The 19,476-nt window shown below is 34.5% G+C and overlaps 2 protein-coding genes across 2 annotated transcripts; both read right to left on the bottom strand.

Annotated features, from left to right (window-relative positions):
- Positions 1 to 2,349: 2,349 nt before the first annotated feature.
- On the bottom strand, positions 2,350 to 6,486 carry LOC127126026 (vacuolar protein sorting-associated protein 2 homolog 3). Its single transcript, XM_051054888.1, has 11 exons — positions 6,245 to 6,486; positions 6,130 to 6,174; positions 5,981 to 6,015; positions 5,837 to 5,887; positions 5,495 to 5,599; positions 5,326 to 5,397; positions 4,587 to 4,658; positions 4,396 to 4,476; positions 3,012 to 3,047; positions 2,842 to 2,897; positions 2,350 to 2,645 (listed from the first exon to the last, which is right to left on the bottom strand). The coding sequence occupies exons 1-11, from the start codon at positions 6,276 to 6,278 to the stop codon at positions 2,594 to 2,596; spliced, it is 639 nt and encodes a 212-aa protein (XP_050910845.1). The 5' UTR covers positions 6,279 to 6,486; the 3' UTR covers positions 2,350 to 2,593.
- A 10,955-nt stretch (positions 6,487 to 17,441) lies between these two features.
- On the bottom strand, positions 17,442 to 17,759 carry LOC127130251 (uncharacterized). Its single transcript, XM_051059295.1, has one exon. The coding sequence runs from the start codon at positions 17,757 to 17,759 to the stop codon at positions 17,442 to 17,444; it is 318 nt and encodes a 105-aa protein (XP_050915252.1).
- Between the last annotated feature and the right edge of the window lie 1,717 nt (positions 17,760 to 19,476).

Here is a 19,476-nt window from a genome sequence, read left to right as displayed (position 1 = left end):
AGTAGATAATTGAGTTTTATTGTTACTTTTTTCTCGTTGTACTTTACAAGTGATTAAATCTTAAAATAAGCCGGATCGCAGATCTGAAAATCGAAAGTCCTTACAACAACATCACATTTTGGAGTGATTAACTACTTAAAGAGGCACAAATGATCTTGCAAAGTTATTTGATGGTGTGTTGGGCAACTCCGAAAAAAATAACTTAGGTCATGAGGGAGTTCATTTTGAATGGAAAGATAAAAATACGAGCTCTAACATCAAACAATGCCTTCGCAAGGTTGCAAATGTCAATGTCACAACAACTGTAAAAGTGTCGGGGTCGTCCAGAGTGACCCTCTATAATGGTATACAATGAAATTCTTGGAGGCTAAGCAACCGTACAATCCCCATCCTTCCATGCCGACCACCTTGTTGCCCAAAGCTCTCATAGTGTCGGTAGTTGATACTATCTTCAAGTGAATTAAATCATTTTACAAAGGGACATCACGTGGTAGAGATTGATTGCGAGCTCAACATATATTAGATGCATTGTGTGGAGAAGGTTTTGATGTGTGGAAAGAGATTTTTTATATGCAAGCACTCTAGTTATTAACTTATAGATTGAAGGAAGACGTCCAATGTGTTTGGCAGAGTTTGTTGACTCTGCACCATTGACATCGTTATTAAAGGCTTAAGGTTTGTTGGTTTATTTCTGAGTTGTGTGGACATTCTATGATAGCAGCATGGATGAGATTAAAGTATCCTCATATTGCTATTGGAGCACTAGCATCTTCAGCTCCAATTCTTCAGTTTGAAGACATTGTGCCACTAGAAGCTTTTCTATGACATTGTTTCCAATGGTTTTAAGGCTAGTTAGTACGCAAGTGAGGTTGTCGACGTTCGTTTTTATGTTAGTTGTACGTATTATAAATTTGTTCATTGCACTAACAATTATAGTCTCTTTGTTTGTATCAATTGCGCAAAAGTTCCACATACTTTAATTATATAGAACAGTCATGGGATGAAATAGAATCTAAGGGTCAAACAAGTGATGACCTTGAATTTCTGACCAAAACATTCAACTTTTGTCAGTAAGCCATTTTTTCTAAAAATTGTGTCTCTATTTCTGCATTACATGATCGTGAATTGTAATAATATCTAAATTATTTCAAATGTGTTGATTTAGTTAACTGCTTGAAGGAAATAAAAGAGCACCGAGGATTTATTGGGTTGGTTGGAGCCTGCATATAGTTATTTGGCAATGGTTAATTACCCCTACTCTTCTGAGTTTATGATGCCTTTGCCTGGACACCCTATCAAGGAGGTTAGATTGATTTCATCACAATTTTCTTGTCTGATTTTTATGATGCTACTGATAAATTGACTTGACTAGTGGATGTTCCTACTTTCTAAGAATATGGTTGATCTCATAGCTAGGTTAAAGCAATTAAATTGTGTTATGAACTTTGCGTGATATCGAGTAATAGCTCTAGGTGTGGTACAATCTTTCTTTTGATCTTTTATGAAAGCAGGAGGCGAATCTTTCTTTTGATCTTTTATGAAAGCAGGAGGCGGATTGGTCCTTTACAAATCTCTCCATGACTACCATAGTTTTGTTTTCTTAAAATGACTTCTTGCATGTTTATTCCAATACCAGTCTACCTTTTTAGAGGCTACCAACACTGAAGTGGTCCTAATCAAACTACTAAGTGTTTTTGTTATCAAGATAAAGATTATGTATGAGTTTAATTTCTCGTTAAAACCCCATATGGATTAAAACTCCACATTGATTTTTTAATAAATATAATTAATGTTTATATATCTTATTGATGACCAATTTTTTAAAAAAAAACTTAACTTAATTAATTTTTAAAAAGACTTAATTAAAATTATTAATTAATTATGTAAAAAAGATTAAATAATAAATTATCCCAATCATCATTAAAAAAGTATTAAAATAAATTATCTTAATTAATGATTCCATGTAATTAAAAATATTTTTGTAATAAGGAGGACAAAAAAAATTGAAGGAGGACAAAAAAATGCAAAGACAGGGACAAAAATAGTTGGTTTTGTAATAAGAAGACCAATTATTTAAAACCTCCAAACTAGAGGATTAAAAGTGCGTTTAATTAAAATTTACATTTTATATATCAGGGATCAAATCTAAGCTACGAGTGTCCCATGCTTCCATTTGGCCATCCACAATATGCTTATAACTTATTTATGGGTTAGTTTTCTAAAAGTAATTCCTCAATCCTGATAATACAAGGTTTACATGAACAATGAACTATTCGCTAGAGTATAAAAAAAACTATAAAGTCCGCTTTCAAGTTCTTAGTAGGAGAACAAGCAGATGGAAATAGAAGATTTAAAAAATAAATAGTGATATATCTTGGCATTTAATATGTTCAATCTACTACTGTTCTCCCCTTGCATAACTTCAGTCCCCCCAAACATCATATAGGCAATGACATAACAAATTGACTTGGCCCTCCCTCATTTACATAGCAATTTCATGTCGTATATAGTTTATAGTATATACACGTAAAACTTAAGGAAAGAATTTTAGTTTGAATCTTCGAGATCGTGAACAATATAACCACAGTCAAAATTACGGGTTTCTTAGAGCTGCCAAACGTTTCTCAAGGTCATCAATGCCCGAGCTGCATCAACATCATATTTGAAAGACCATTAATACTTGCAAAGAATGCAAACCACTTCAGAAATCTTAACTTGTTTATTTATGAACACACAATCAGCCAAATTCTTCATGAGTTGCATGTGTAAAAGTTTATAAATTACTTTCCTTCATTTTCGTTTTGTTTTTAGAGAAAAGAGAAAGAGTTACACAGATCATACCTGCCAACACTTTCTGTATTCTTTGTTGCAACTCTCCCTTTGGGAGCTGCTGATAACTGCCAAAGAGTTCAAATACAACAAAAGTTAGCTTGACCAAAAGCACTGCCAAATAGAGCTGTGCCAAATGCCAAATGATACAAGTGCAGAGATTAATAGCAGCTCATTATTACCTGCGAGGCAACATCCACACCGATTTCATCAAGCACCTGCCAAGAAAAGGACAAGTGAAATTACTACAAGTATTTTTTTGAAATTTCAAAAGCTAATGCCACCCTCAAATAATAAGGTCGGGGATCTCTCCACTCAAAAGCTAATGTTACTCGTTTATGAATCAGAAATCATTCATTAAACCTTGTAAACTAAGTCACAAAGTCATAAGAAATCACGGCATTCTGAATTTCAAAAGTAGTTTCAGGTCTTCATAAGGAAACATGATGGTAAAAAAGCCAGACCTTTCTCTTGATATTATTTTTATATTAGATGGTTATGAAGAAAACCTAAGCTTTTCATTGATTACTCCCTAAATTATCTCCAACAGATTGTCGATAGCGCAATGACATGGCTCATGTAACTATTCTAAGGCCATTTTTTAATAAACAACTTAATTAAGCGTTCATAACGTTGATCATGTAAGTGCTTGTGCAGAATCTATTTCTATAACAAAAGTTATAATAAAGTCAAATTATATTCAAATAAGTTATAAGTTAATTTATCATAAAGTGCTTATGCATAAGCTATTTCCATAACAAAAGTTAGCATAAAGTCAAATTATATTCGAATAAGTTATTAGTTATTTTCTTAAGTTATCTTGAAGAGCTTATGGACATATCATGAGCTGCCTTCATAAACTCTTCCAAACTGTCTCCCAGGCTATTATGTCAACATATAAACTCAAATAAGTCAATCCAAATACACTCTAAATAACTTCACCCAGTAGGATAAGTGGGGACAACATATGACCTAAACATTGAACATTTACTTATAAGTAGAGACAATCTTCACCCTACAAGCCGGTTTAGTAGGAATGAGTTAGGCTCAACAACAACTCTTAAAACGGTATCGGAGTCTTGTTTAAAATCCATTGGACCACCTGCTATAAGTTTTCCGCTATCAGAACACCCACCATTTATTTTCACGCTACAGATGTGCAGTCCAAGACGTGGAAAAGACGTGGAATGCGTTAAGAGTCCCACATCAGACAATATATGACCTGAACATGTGCTTATAAGCGGAGACAATCCTCATTTTACAAGCCGATTTTGTAGGGGTGAGTTAAGTCCAATCACATTTCTTAATAGGTTTCGTTTGGTAGTAGTTTTGATTCTTGATTTTCCCACTGTTGTTATTACTGAAGTTAGGATAATTAATAGGATAGGACCTATGATTCCAGGCATTGCTAATCCTCAAAGATTATGACACAAGATATACATGTTAGTCATTCTCGTAAACTACAAGTCCTTTTAATTATTTGAAAAAATATTAAGGGAGTTCTGTAAATAGAGCAACATGATTTTTTCCAAAAAATGTTGCAATAAAAGGTAATTGAAAGTGTACCTGATTTGTAAGCTCTTCAGTCTCCTCTTCAGCTTCATCATCATCCAAGGCATCATCTATGACATCTGACATCATTTCAGTCTGCACAGAAAATCATATACCATTGAAGTCCAAAATCTGTTCAAACGAAAACAACGTTTTCTTGTTTTTCTCTAACTTGTAGAATTCTTAAAACAAAAGCAACATCTTACAGTCATATCCATCTGTGCCGATTGTTTCTGGAATTCCTGCATAACTTTGGCTTGCTTTGCTGGTTCCATTTGCTGCAATGAATCCAACAATTTAGCAAAAGGTAAAAAACTAAAAAATGGTGAAGAAATTATTTATGGACTCCTATATCAGTGTTTTATTTAACTCAAGGTTAGGAAGTTTAAGAACTGCTATTATCAAGGCTTGTTTCCTGATAGTATTTTCCTTTTAATTTCTCCTTGACACTATATACTTCGACACCATACATTTTTTCTTCTTTCTAAATTCCCTTTCTGCGTATCTTCCATAATATTTAGCCAATGAACAACTTGACAATCTCCATAGAAACCCTTAAATATCTTCTGTGCATTGCTGCAAAATTCATCAAAACTCTGCCCCCACCCCCAGAAAAAAAAAGGAATTTTCTTTTCATTTTGTAATTTTTTGAGTTAAAACCGAACAAAACATTGATATCATACCCCAATCAAATTTTGGAACAATATATTATGAATGAACATGAGGGCGAGACCCCTGGTACAGCGATAACATTGCTGTCTTGCGACCTAGATTCACATGTTTAAATCCTAGAAACAACTTTTCTTTGCTTGTCGAGGTAAGGCTGCACAAATTTACCCTCTGATCTAGACTCCATTTTATGGAAACTTTGTACAGTAGGCCCACCCTTTACATTATGAAAAACGGACATAAAATATATTTAGAATGTTAGCCCAAACACCATACCTTATTCATAGCTGCCATTGCCTTGGTAGCACCTTGAATGCCAACCGCAACAGAAGAATGGGCATGCATTGCCTGCACAAAAACGACAAGCAACCATAACTAAGACAACGGTCATAGAGCAAGTACCATCTCAAACACAAAAATAACACATAATTATTCAACAATCAACCTGCGTGTGAGTTGCTATGCCTCTCATTTGAGCTCGACTACCCTGAAGATTACCGATCTGTTGCCTAAGCCTTATCAACTGCCGAGCTAGAGTTTTAGTTGCTGCCTGAGAATAAAACATCGAATTTCAAACCTGCGGATAGTAGATCGAGGTGACACCTTCTCAAGTCTACATAACTCAGCAGAAAAAAAGTAAACCTATGACTATGACCGACACCATTGAAAAAAGGTGTATCCGAAACCGACACCTTTTCAAATTATTAGCAGTATCAATGTGTCGGTGTCATGTTTCCAGTATTCGTGCTTCATAGATGATGATTATGATCAAATACATATATCATACCTCATTTCCTGTCTTAGCAGTTCTCTTAATCTCAGCAACTAATTTCTTTTCCTAACAAAAGTGACATCAAATGCTTATATAAATAAATCGACTAAATAAAAAAGGATAATAATGAATTAAGTATTAAGCAACAGTTTGACATACTTCCGATTGTAATGATGCAATTTCCCTTTCTAAACCTAAAGAAGCATATGAAAAATAAAGAAACCTAAATTATTATCAATAATAAAAAACTGTTAAGTTACATGATCACGAGATGATTGAATAATCAATTTGATTATGATCATGATTACCTCTAGTGGCGTTTGTCATTTCCCGTTTACTCTCCCGAAGAGCCTCTGAAGGAAAATCGATAAGCATAATTGGAAGCGTAATTGAAAATTAACGATAGAAGAAGAGAAGAAGAACCTTTGGCGGTGGGTTTCTTGGTGAAGATGTTCATAGCTATGTTTCAATCGTCAACAAACGAAGGATCTTTCACTTTTTTTTTCTGGTTGTTATTCGTTGTTAACACTTTGGTAGAAACCGCGTTGTTGCGTTCCAAAGACTTGTAAAAATGAAAGGAAAATTTGTTAAACCTTTATTCAAGTTAGATAAAGAAAACAACCGAATTAATCAAAGGTGAATTTATAGCGGGATCAGTTCAGATTCCTTAAGTAAAATTTTGGCATAACTAATAAGTAGCTCTATTCCTTTCAATTTTTTTTTTGAAATAAATAAAATTTTCAAATCATAATCATGTTTTAAGAGAAGGTGTCAACTTTTACGGCGTATGCATTAGATTTTTACACACAAACACCATTGCAATTGGCGCATGCATGCAAATATAGAAATATGCGTCATTGTAATTGGTGCATGCATGTAAAAAATAAATAAATGAGTAGTCATATGCAGTGGCGCATGCATGTAGAAAAATAAAGGAGTTGCCACGTGCAGTTGTGCATGCTCCTACAAGGTATATGTATGCGTCATGATGAATGACACATATGTGTAACTAATCAAAACACGCGTCATAAGGGTTGACGCCTCCTTTTGTTGTTCAACTGAAACATGATTAGTTTGATAAATTAATTAAAAATGTGGTTATTTTGGTATATAATTTGAAAAGGTTGGCTATAGAAGTTTTTTAGTCCTTTAACTAAAAAACGTTATAAGTTAATCTCTTAATTTCACTTTTGTTACCATAGTTGATCCTTCCGTCAATTTCTGCGAAAATTAAATTCTGATGACGTTGCGTGACAACAAGGTCATTGAGACAAATTTGAGTCAACATATATAATTAAAAACTGATATACTATTTAAACTGCAGATGTTTTATTTTCGGAGGTTGAAAACAAAACCTCGCAGTTTAAATAGTGTATCTATTTTTTAATTACATATGTTGACTCAGATTTGTACCAATGCCCTACCTGTCACACCACATCACCATAATTTAACGTTTTTTTCTTTCATAAATAGACGGAAAAGACCAAATAAAGTAATGTAAGTGAAGTTAAAAGATTAACTTGTAACATTTTTTAGTTAAGAGATTAAAGCGGAATATTAAATTTAGTTAATAGACTAAAACATATATTAAGCCTAATTTTTTTATCATTTAATTTAGTATTATAATTCATTTCGTAAAAGTATTGAAAGATATCGATTTCTTGAAATGCTTGAGAGATTATCGGATTTTTCAAAGCTTCTATTGCATTTTTTTGAATTTTATGACTAGTAAATAACAATTTTAGTACAAAACCTTACATTTTTACCGTGTTTTCCGAAAAAAACCGATAAAAACCCAGGTGTTGAATGCATTTTTATCGGATTTTAAAAAAAAATCGATAAAAATGCATATCTATTATCGGATTTTATGAAAAAGTCGATAGAAATGCATGTATTTTTACCAAATTTTATGAAAAAAATCAATAAAAATGCATACATTTTATTGAATATTTTGAAATAACTGAACCTATTATCGGATCTTTCAAAAAAAGCGGAGATATGTATGAATTTTTACATATTTTTTCCCAAAATTCGGTAATATACTGGTTTTCTCCAAAAAAAATTTAATTCGATAGGTTACATGTTTTTGAATTTTTTCCAGCGAGTATCAGAGGATATGATGACACGATTGCTTCTCGGCAACATGATAGAGCTTAAGTTATTGTAGCTACGACTTAAGCGAGGCGAGTTAAAGTGACTCGCATCTCTGTGAAGGAAGAGTAGCGCCGACCGGTTCTATCAGGAGGCGGTTGGCGGTCAATCAGTTTCGTGCACCCCCGCAGTACTCGACGTAGAGGATATAAAATTGTTGCTGGATGGACCAGAGATCATGATAATGAGCATATTGCTGAGGATATCTAGGAAATAGTTGAGAATGATATGCAAATGGTGGTAGAGTTATATATGCCACATCCTTCTTAGACGATAGAGGTGCCACATCCATCTGAGCCAGAGGCTCCGACTACTACAGAGGTTACTCCGCAAATAAATACTGAAGCACCAACTATAAATGATATGGATGTCACTCCGCCGGTTGAGACAAAGCTCACTGCTTTGGTTGAGACAGAGGTCATTGCTCCAGCTTCGATAGAGTCGTCTTTACACACAAATGAAGGGTTTCCTAGAGGACCTAGTATATGATATGTTGATCATTAGATATGCCGATCATGTGACATTCAGATGATGGCAGAGAGAGGTATGTATATGATATGTTGATTATGTGACTTTGTTTATTATTCATACGATGAAAGTAACTGTTGTTTTTTACTTTGTCTGTCTCATGACCGATCACCGTCGAAGGTGAAAAGTTCTCAGATATCTTGATGTCAGAGGAGGTCAAGGAGATTATTGAGGATTGCAATATCTTTTCACTGGTGGATTGTTCGTTGATGACGTGTTGCCGCCTCCACATGATGCGAATGATACTCAACACCTACACATGATAACAGTCATTATGGATAACTCCATATGTTTGGTGAACCCAAATGGTGATGTTTATACATTGGCCTCGTAGGTAGCATACATAGCCTATGGGGCCTATTTAGACCTTACTATCATTTTTGTATTATTTGTATATTATGTGTAATATTACTCAGATATTTGCAAAATACTACTTATTAGATAACATTATGGCACATCCATTGATGCATGATGAACATAACTTAACATTTGACAAGCGGTTACATAACTTAGAAAAACGATTACGTAACTTAACGAAAAACAATAATAAATAAGAAAATCTGAATACTACCAGATGATTTTGGCCATTTCAACATTCTAATTATGTGGTCGACATATCTAAAAATTATCGCATCAAGCTCGATCGGTCCCTTAGTTAGCATACGGTGATATGTTCTCCATATAACTTTCAAATCTTCATTGGTCTTTGACTCAATAAGGTCGTATTTTAACTTTTCATCAGTATCAATCCAGTATGCGCAAAACTCGATCTTACTAACCTTTCTAATCTCGGTGTCGGGCAACATATTATTCAACTTGGATCTCAGAATGCCGAGACATGTGGTGTCCTCCACGAGCCGAAACTCTACAGGAGGTTTCACCCCATGAAGAACACTTATGCCTTGACCAAAAACTGAGGTATTATAAGATGTTTTTCTTATGCAAAATTACATCAGAGATCCTTTTAGTTATTTTTTTGTAATAGGTTGGTCCTTTAATTTTTTTTGGTAACAATTTGGTCATTTAGGGTGATTTCTACATCATTTTTCTCATATTTTGAATATTTAGAAATGTGTGACTGTTATATTTCTAGTCGTACTTCATCATTTTCATGCCACTCAAAATAATTGCATCCATAATTTGCACATTCACTATATTAAAAAGAGTAACGGTTCACATGTTTGGTAACTTAAAGAACCAAGTTGTTACAAAAAAACTTAAAGGACCAACATGTTACACAAAAATAACTTAAAGGACCTCTGGTCTAATTTTGCCTTTTTCTTAACAACACATGAACCCTATTTATACAACTTTGGATTCATCCTGGAGCACACCCGTACAAAACTGTTGGCAAAATCTCAACCCTTCAATTAACAATACCAGATTTTTGACTAATTTACTAAAAATCCGATACGTGAAGGTTGCTTTCAAAAACCTGGTATTTGTTAAACTACTGGATTTTTCATTTTTATCAAAATATTCGATAAATATAAGTACTTTTAAAAAAAATGGGTATGCTCCATAACATTATGGATTTTTGAAATATGTGGTACACCAGATCTTTCAAATATACTACCGAATTCTTTTTTTTTAGTGAAGATGTTCATCGCTATGTTTCAATCGTCAACAAACGAAGGATCTTTCACTTTTCTTTTCTGGTTGTTATTCGTTGTTAACACTTTGGTAGAAACCGCGTTGTTGCGTTCCAAAGACTTGTAAAAATCAAAGGAAAATTTGTTAAACCTTTATTCAAGTTAGATAACGAAAACAAACGATTTAATCAAAGGTGAGTTTGTAACGGGATCAGTTCAGATTCCTTAAGGTTATAATTGGAATGATGGAACATAACAGAACGAAGCGGAATGAAATATGAGGGAGTGAAATGAAATATAGATGTCACTCCTTATTTCATTTAAAATGTTTCATTTCATCATATACATTCCAATTTAGATGAACAAAAAGTAGAGATTTGGATGGAATTGGACGGAATGGATTCCATCCGGTTTCATTTCATTCCGTCAATTATTTATAAATTCAAACAATGGAATCTCATTAGTTATCATTCTACTCCATTTCATTCTATTCCATTCCATTCCATTCTATCTCATACCACTAATTCAAACATACCCTAAGAGTTTCAGATTGGTGGTATGGGATGAAATGAAATTGAGTGGTAATTAATGAGATTCCATTGTTTGGATTTGTAAATAATGGGTGAAATGGAATGAAATATGATGGAATCCATTTCATTCAATTCCATCCAAATCTCTATTTTTTGTTCCATCCAATTTATGGTGTATGTGATGGAATGAGACATTTATAATAAAATAACCAGACAATGGAGTGAGATCTATATTCTATTCCGCTCCGTCATGTTCCATTCTGCTCCGCTCCGTTATGTTCCATCAATCCAAACATAGCCTAAGTAAATGTAAAAAAATAAAGGAATAATCACATGCAGTGGCACATGCTCCTACAAGGTATATGCATGCGTCATGATGAATGACGCATATGTGTAACTAATCAAAACATGTGCCACAAGGGTTGACGCCTCCTTTTGTCGTCCAACTGAAACATGATTAGTTTGATAAATAAATTGAAAATGTGGTTATTTTGGTATATAATTTGAAAAAGTTGGCTATAAAAAATTCTCAGTCCTTTAACTAAAAGAATGTTATAAGTTAATCTCTTAATTTCACTTATGATACCATAGTTGATCCTTCCGTCAATTTCGGCAAAAAAAAAGAGGTTAAATTCTGGTGACATGACGTGACAACAAGGTCATTGAGACAAATTTGAGTCAACATATATAGTTAAAAACTGATACATGGATTATTGTTTTCAGAGGTTGAAAACAAAACCCACAGTTTAAACCGTGTATCCGTTTTTAATTACATATATTGACTCAGATTTGTACCAATAATCTTGCTGTCACGCCACATCACCATAATTTTTAACATTTTTTTCTTTTATAAATAGATGAAAAAAACCAAATAGAGTAATGAAATTGAAGTTACAGGATTAACTTGTAATATTTTTTAGTTAAAAGAATAACGCGGAATATTAAATTTAGTTTATGGACTAAAACATATATTAAGTCTAAACTTTTTATCATTTAATTTAATATTATAATTCATTTCATCAAAGTATTGAAAGATATCGATTTTTTGAAAAACTTGAGAGATTATCGGATTTTTCAAAGATTCTATTGCACTTTTTTGAATTTTATGACTAGTAAATAACAATTTTAGTACGAAACCGTACATTTTTATCGCGTTTTTTGAAAAAAAGAGATAAAAACCCAGGTGTTGAATGCATTTTTATTGGATTTTTTAAAAACTCCGGTAAAAATGCATATCTATTATCAGATTTAATGAAAAAGCCGATAGAAATGCATGGATTTTTACCGAATTTAATGAAAAAAATCGATAAAAATGCATACATTTTATTGGATATTTTGAAAAAACGGAACCTACTATCAGATCCTTCAAAAAAAGCGGAAATATGTATGAATTTTTACATATTTTTTCATAAAAATCGGTAATATACTGGTTTTTTCCGGATTTTTTTTTTAAAAATTGATAGGTTAAATGTTTTTGAATTTTTTCCAGTGAGTATCAAAGGATATGATGACACGATTGCTTTTCGGCAATGCGATAGAGCTTAACTTGCTGCAGCTACGACTCGAGCGAGGTGAGTTAAAGTAGAGGACTTGTATCTCCGTGAAGGGAGAGTAACCAACCGGTTTTATCAAGAGGCGGTTGGCGGTCGATCAGTTTCGTGCACCCTGCAGTACTCGACGTAGAAGATCTAGAATTGTTGTTGGATGGACTAGATATCATGATAATGAGCCTGTTTGCTTAGGATATCTAGAAGTAGTTGAGAATGATATGCAAATGGTGGCGGAGTTATATGTGACACGTCCTTCTAAGACGACAGAGGTGCCACATCCATTTGAGACAAAGGCTCCGACTACTACAGAGGTTACTCCGCAGATAAATACTGAATCACTTGCTATAAATGATATGGAGTCACTCCTCCAGTTGAGACAAAGCTCACTGCTTTGGTTGAGACAGAGGTCACTGCTCCGACTTCGATAGAGGCGTATTTACACACAAATGAAGGGTTTCCTTGAGGGCCTAGTATATGATATACTGATCACTGGATATATCGATCACGTGACATCCAGATGATGGCAGAGAGAGGTATGTATATGATATGTTGATTATGTGATTTTATTTATTATTCATATGATGAAAGTAATTGTTGTTTTTTACTTTGTTTTTTTCAAGACCGATCACTGCCGAAGGTGAAGAAGTTCTCAGATATCTTGATATCAGAGGAGGTCAAAGAGATTATTGAGGAGTTCAATCTCTTTTCACTGGTGGATTATTTATTGATGAAGTGCCTCCGTCTCCACATGGTACAGATGATGCTCAACGCCTACACATGATAACTGTCATTATGGATAACTCCATATGTTTGGTGAACCCAAATGGTGATGTTTATGCATTGGCCTCGCAGGCAACACACATAGCCCATATGGCCTATTTAGACCTTACTATCATTTTTGTATTATTTGTATATCATGTGTAGTATTACTCAGATATTTGCATAACACCATTTATTAGATAACATTATGGCACGTCCATTGATGCATGATGAATATAACATAACATTTGACAAGTGGTTACTTAACTTAGAAAGACGATTACATAACTTAACGAAAAACAATAATAAATAAGAAAATCTAAATACTACCAGATGATTTTGGACATTTAAACATTCTAATTATGTCGTCGATATATCTAGAAATTGTCACATCAAGCTCGATCGATCCTTAGTTAGCTTACGGTGATATGTTCTCCACATAACTTTCAAATCTTCATTGGTCTTCAACTCAATAAGGTCATATTTCACCTTTTCATAAGTATCAATCTAGTCTGCACAAAACTCGATCTTACTAACCTTTCTATTCTTGGTTTTGGGCAACATATTATTCAACTTGGATCTCAGAATGCCGAGACATGTGGTGCCCTTCGCGGGCCGAAACTCTACATGAGGTTTCACCCCATAAAGAACACTTATGCCTTGACCAAAAACTGAGGTATTATAAGATGTTTTTCTTATGCAAAATTACATCAGAGATTCTTTAAGTTATTTTTTTGTAACAAGTTGGTCCTTTAAGGTTTTTTTTGTAACAATTTGATCCTTTAGGGTGATCTCTACATCATTTTTCTCATATTTTGAACATTTAGAAATGTGTGACTGTTATATTTCTAGTCGCACTTTATCATTTTCATACCACTCAAAATAATTGCATCCATAATTTGCACATTCACTATGTTAAAAAGAGTAACGACGCACACGTTTGGTAACTTAAAGAACCAAGTTATTACAAAAAAAACTTAAAGGACCAACACGTTACATAAAAATAACTTAAAGGACCTCTGGTCTAATTTTTCTTTTTTCTTAACAACTTATGAACCCTATTTATACAACTTAGGGTTCATCTTGGAGCACACCCGTACAAAGTTGTTGGCAAAATCTCAACCCTTCAATTAACAATACCGGATTTTTTACTAATCTACGAAAAATCTAATACGTGAAGGTTGCTTTGAAAAAGCCGATATTTGTTAAACTACTAAATTTTTCATTTTTATCAAAATATTCGATAAATATAAGTACTTTTAAAAAAGTCTCGAGTGTAAAGGTGAGAATAGGTTGGGTCGTGTTAGGATTTGCCAAGCTTGAACGTGACCTACTAAAAAATTCAAGGGAATTGTTAATCTCACCCTATATGGTGGAAAATTACCCTATAAAATCCAAAAATGCCCATATGATTTCGGAAATGCATCTTCGGACGCACCTTGTGCCTCACTGAAACACACCTCAATTGAGTCTCGTCCCCTATTTTTTTTCTTCCAAAATGACTCACCCTAACAATTTATTTATAATTTAAAAATTCAGTTCCTTTTCTGAAAGTACATTTTCGGAATTATGAAGCAAAAATTTGAGAGTCTACCACCTTTGTAAGTCAATTATTTCCATATATGCATTTATGGAACTATCAAATGTAATATGTAATAAAACAACATCCTACATGATCAAACTCCATAACCATTTTTTTCTCAAAACCCTTTAAAAAAGTCTTCCATTCTCAATTAAGATTTGCACTTCAAAATCTCAATCTTGTGTTTTGTTACATCAAAAGGAGCAAAACAAGCTAAAATTCAAGTAAAAGATCATTTATTTCATTCCTCATTGCTCACATTAATCTTGTTTTCTATCTATAAAAGTTATGTTGTCTCCGGAAATGCATTTCTAGATTCTATATGAATTCCTTTGGAGACACATTTCCTCATTCGTATTGTGTTCATTTTCAAACTGTCTTTAAATATTTTATGTTATTGTTTGCATTAGATATGGTGCACCTTGATGTTTTTCCCAAATCTATCGTGTATACGGACGACAAACGTGTTGATGTGAATGATGTAGATTTTGGAAACTAAGGGAGAATTGAGTTTAACAACTTTGAGCTGAAGACGGGTGCAAATTTAAGGGTTATATGGAATACATTTTTTCGCTACGAAATAAAAGCTCAAATCAAGTTGGATGCGAAAATTATGAGATCTATCAAAAATATTATGAAGATGTTGGAATGTCCACATGTATGCTGAAGTGTAATATTCGATTTATGTTAAGGATTACCTATCTAATGTTTCATGTTTTATATTATAATTATTAATTTTATTTTTCATTCTGTATGTTTTTGTTTTTATGATTGTTTCTGGTTCAGTATGATCCAGAAATACGTCTCCGTAAGGTTTACAGAGATAGATATCTGAATTTAATCCAACCAAATAGTTGGGCATTAGCTCACAATCAACATGGATTGTGTGTGTTTGGGATGCGTCTGGAGACTTATCTCCAAAATCTGGTAGCAATCATTAGGGTTTAACCATATATGAATGATCCATTTTAGTGTATATATATCTTGAAGAGAAGTGGTTCGTCCCAGTAGAATTGTTTTACATCATGGAAGAACTTTTTCTTCTGTTGATAAGTCAAGTTAGGAGGTAGAGTATCGGCTGCGAGATAGTTAACGAAGTCAGCGTAACAAGGTACATTCGTTACAATTAGGGTAGTTTCGATGTGTAATTCCAACTCGCCAGGGTCATCATCGTGACTTGTCTTATTATCGACTAAAGCTATTAATCTATCATATGTGAAGTCATCATTTATGGGAATAAGGGTTGGTTTCAGATATTCAAGTCTTGAAAGGTTGCCAGCTACCATATTTTCAGTCCCCTTTTTATCATGAATTTCCAAATCAAATTCTTGTAGAAAAAGGATCCGGCGAAGTAGTCTAGGCTTCGCATCCTTTTTGCTCAGTAGGTATCAAATGGCAGTGTGATTATTGTATCTAATAATTTTGGCTCCAACTAGATAGGAGCGGAATTTTTCTATAGCAAATATTATAGTTAATAGCTCATTCTCAGTAGTGGCATAGCTTAATTGGGTCGCATCTAAAGTTCTGCTAGCATAATATATCACATGTAGTCTCTTGTCCTTTCATTGTCCTAGAACAACACTAACAACAAAGTCACTTGCGTCGCACATAATCTCGAACAGTTGGTTCCAATCTGGTGGTTGCATGATAGGTGTAGAGATTAATGCGTGTTTTAGGAGGTTGAATGCTCCGAGACATTTTCCATCGAAACTAAATTTGACGTATTTCATTAAGAGACCAGTTAAAGGTTTAATGACTTTAGAAAAGTCTTTGATAAAGCGTCGGTAAAAACCGGCGTGTCCAAGGAAACTTCGGACTTCCCTAACTGTTATGGGTGATTGTAGGTTTTCTATTACCTCAATCTTAGCTTTGTCAACCTCAATTCCCCTTTCCGAAACTATGTGTTCTGGGACGATACCTTCTGTGACCATTAAGTGGCATTTTCCCAGTTTAATACTAGGTTAACTTTTATGCATCTTTCCAGAATTCTCTATAGGTTAGCAAGGCAGTTTTTAAAACTGGATCCGCACACCGAGAAATCATCCATGAAAACCTCCATGATCTCGTCAAGGAAGTCTGCAAATATTGACATCATACATCGTTGGAAAGTTGCAGGGGCATCGCATAGTCCGAATGACATTCGTTGATAGGAAAATGTTACATATGGACATGTAAAGGTTGTTTCCTCTTGGTCATCCGGGTGAATAAGAATTTGGAAAAAATCCGAAATATCCATCTAAATAGCCGAAATAATAGTGTCTAGCTAAACGTTGGAGCATCTGATCAATGAATGGAAGGGGAAATGGTCCTTCCTTGTTACTTTGTTCATCTTCCGATAGTCTAGCACATGCACCATCCATTTTCTATACGTTTCACAACAAATTCTCCTTTTTCGTTTTGTACAATTGTGACGCCTTCCTTCTTTGGTACCATATCTACAGGGCTAACCCACTTAGTATCAGAGATTTCGTAAATTATACCATCATCAAGAAATTTAATTACTTCCCTCTTGACCACATCACTCATTATAGGGTTTATCTTTCTTTGATGTTCTCTGAGGGGTTTAGAATCTTCCTCCAGCATTATCCGGTGCATGCACACAAACATACTTATCCCCTTTAAGTCAGAGATATTAGAACCTAGGGTTGTAGGGTATTTTCGTAAGACATCCAAGAGTCGATTAGTTTCGTCACTGTTTAGATTCTCACTTACTATAACTGGACGACTGAGTTCCTTATCAAGAAACTCATATCTTAGATTCTTAGGTAATTCCTTGAGCTCTATCGACAATTTCTTAGGACTGGGCATGTGGTATGGGGTGAGTGATAGGCATTCGTAAAGACTGTCATCCACATACGGTGTCATTGATTTAAATCCACCGTCTTCCATTATAGGTTTTGAGGGAAGTTTTATTATTTCGGTAGGTGCTTATCTATCCAACTCTCTTATGCACTCATCAATAATATTGATGGCACAACACGAGTCATCAATGGGAGGCACTTTTAGAAATTTGGATAGGATAAACTCGACTTTCTCGTCACCAGTCATCTTTCCTCTTTTAACATTTATAATTGCTCCAACAATTGATAAGAATGTTCTACCTAGAAGAATAGGGATATCTTCGTCTTCCCTAATGTCCATTACGACAAAGTCGGTCGGAATATAAAGTTGACCAATCCTAACTGGGATGTCTTCTAATATACCGATTGGGTACTTAACTGATTGATCAACTAGTTGAAGAGACATCCTAGTTGGATGTATATCTCATAGTTCAACCTATTGCAAATAGCTAAAGGCATCAAACTCAAACTTGCGCCTAAATCTAGTAGTGCTTTATCAATAACATGGCTTCCTAGAACACATGGTATAGAAAAACTTCCAGGATTATTCTCCTTCTTGGCTAGTTTGTTTTCAGTAATTGAATTGCATTCCAATGGTTTAGGATCGTCAAGCTTGTGCTTATTTGTTAAGATGTCCTTTAGGAATTTAGCATATGATGGTATCTGGGTGATAACTTTAGTGAAGGGTATTTTGACGTGGAGTTTCTCAATTACCTTCACAAACTTCTTATATTGGGCATCTTGTTTGGTTTGTTTAAGCCTTTGTGGATATGGAATTGGTCGTTTATAAGCAGGGGGTGGTACATAGACTTGGCTATCATTCACAACTTATTTATCTTTAACTTATTCTTCTCTTTGATTCACTGGTTCTACAGGTTTTTCTACTGCTTGTTTTTCTGGTGTACTCACAATATTTCCTTTTGGTGGCTCTGGATTTCTTAGTGAGTTGTTATTCAACCTAGGATCTATGGTTTCCTCATATGTTGTTCCACTTTTCCTGGAGATAGCATTAGCATGCCCTTTAGGGTTAGGTTGAGGTTGTCTAGGGAATGATCCTCCTGGTGTAGCCTGAGCAGCTTGTTGTTGCGCTACTTGAGAGATTTGGGTTTCCAGCATCTTGTTATGAGTTACCACATAATCGAATTTGTTGCCTAATTGTATAATTAGCTCATTCATATGAATGTTTTGGTTCATGAATTCTTTATTTTGTTGAGTTTGAGCTGAAATGAAGCTCTCCATGATCTTCTCAAGGTTTGATTTCTGAGGAGTAACTTGAATTGGCTATGTCGGTCTTTGAGCTTGGAAACCTGCTGGTCTCTGAGGCGTATAATTTTGAGTAGGGTTATTATTATTATAAGAGAGGTTTGAATGATTCCTCCATCCAGGGTTGTAGGTGTTCGAGTAGGGGTTTCCTTGGGCATAATTGACCTGATCTGGGCTTGGTTCAACTAGAAGACTGCACTCGACAGTGATATGTTCTGGGGTTCCACAAATTTCGCATCCGGGTTGTACCGCAACTACGGTAGCTGTAAGGTTAATAACTAAGCTTTCGACCTTTTATGCTAAGGCATCCATCTTGGTGTTCATATGGTCCAGGCTACTAACTTCGTACATACCTCATTTGGTTTCTTTCTTCTCTACATATGCACATTATGTTCCCCATTGGTAATGGTTTTGTGCCATGTCTTCTATGAGTCCACATGCATCAGGATATGGCTTGTTCTTTAGCGCACTATCGGCGACAACATCAATGGTCATCTTCGTGTTATATAGAAGCCTATTGTAGAAGGTATGAATGATCAAGCATTGTTCTAATCTATGGGATGGACAAGATCTTAATAGCTCTTTGTATCTTTCCCAAGCATCGAAAAGGGATTCACCATCTTGTTGAGTAAATCTGGTTTTCTGGTTTCGCAGGACATCAGTCTTACTTGGTGGAAAATATCTAGCGAGGAATACTGTCTTTAGGTCATTCCAAGTAGTGATTGAATTTGTTGGGAGGGAGTCTATCCATGACCATGCTCTGTCTCTAAGGGAAATGGAATAAACGTAAAAGTATTGCCTCAAGAGGAACACTATTGGATTTCAATGTGTTAGCTAGTTGAATGAAAACTTTTAAGTGA

The sequence above is a fragment of the Lathyrus oleraceus genome, chromosome 3 (genome assembly GCF_024323335.1).
Source record: "Lathyrus oleraceus cultivar Zhongwan6 chromosome 3, CAAS_Psat_ZW6_1.0, whole genome shotgun sequence".
NCBI lineage: Eukaryota > Viridiplantae > Streptophyta > Magnoliopsida > Fabales > Fabaceae > Lathyrus > Lathyrus oleraceus.
The sequence above is the reverse complement of the archived record's forward strand: the minus strand, read 5'-3'. Positions and strand labels throughout refer to the sequence as shown.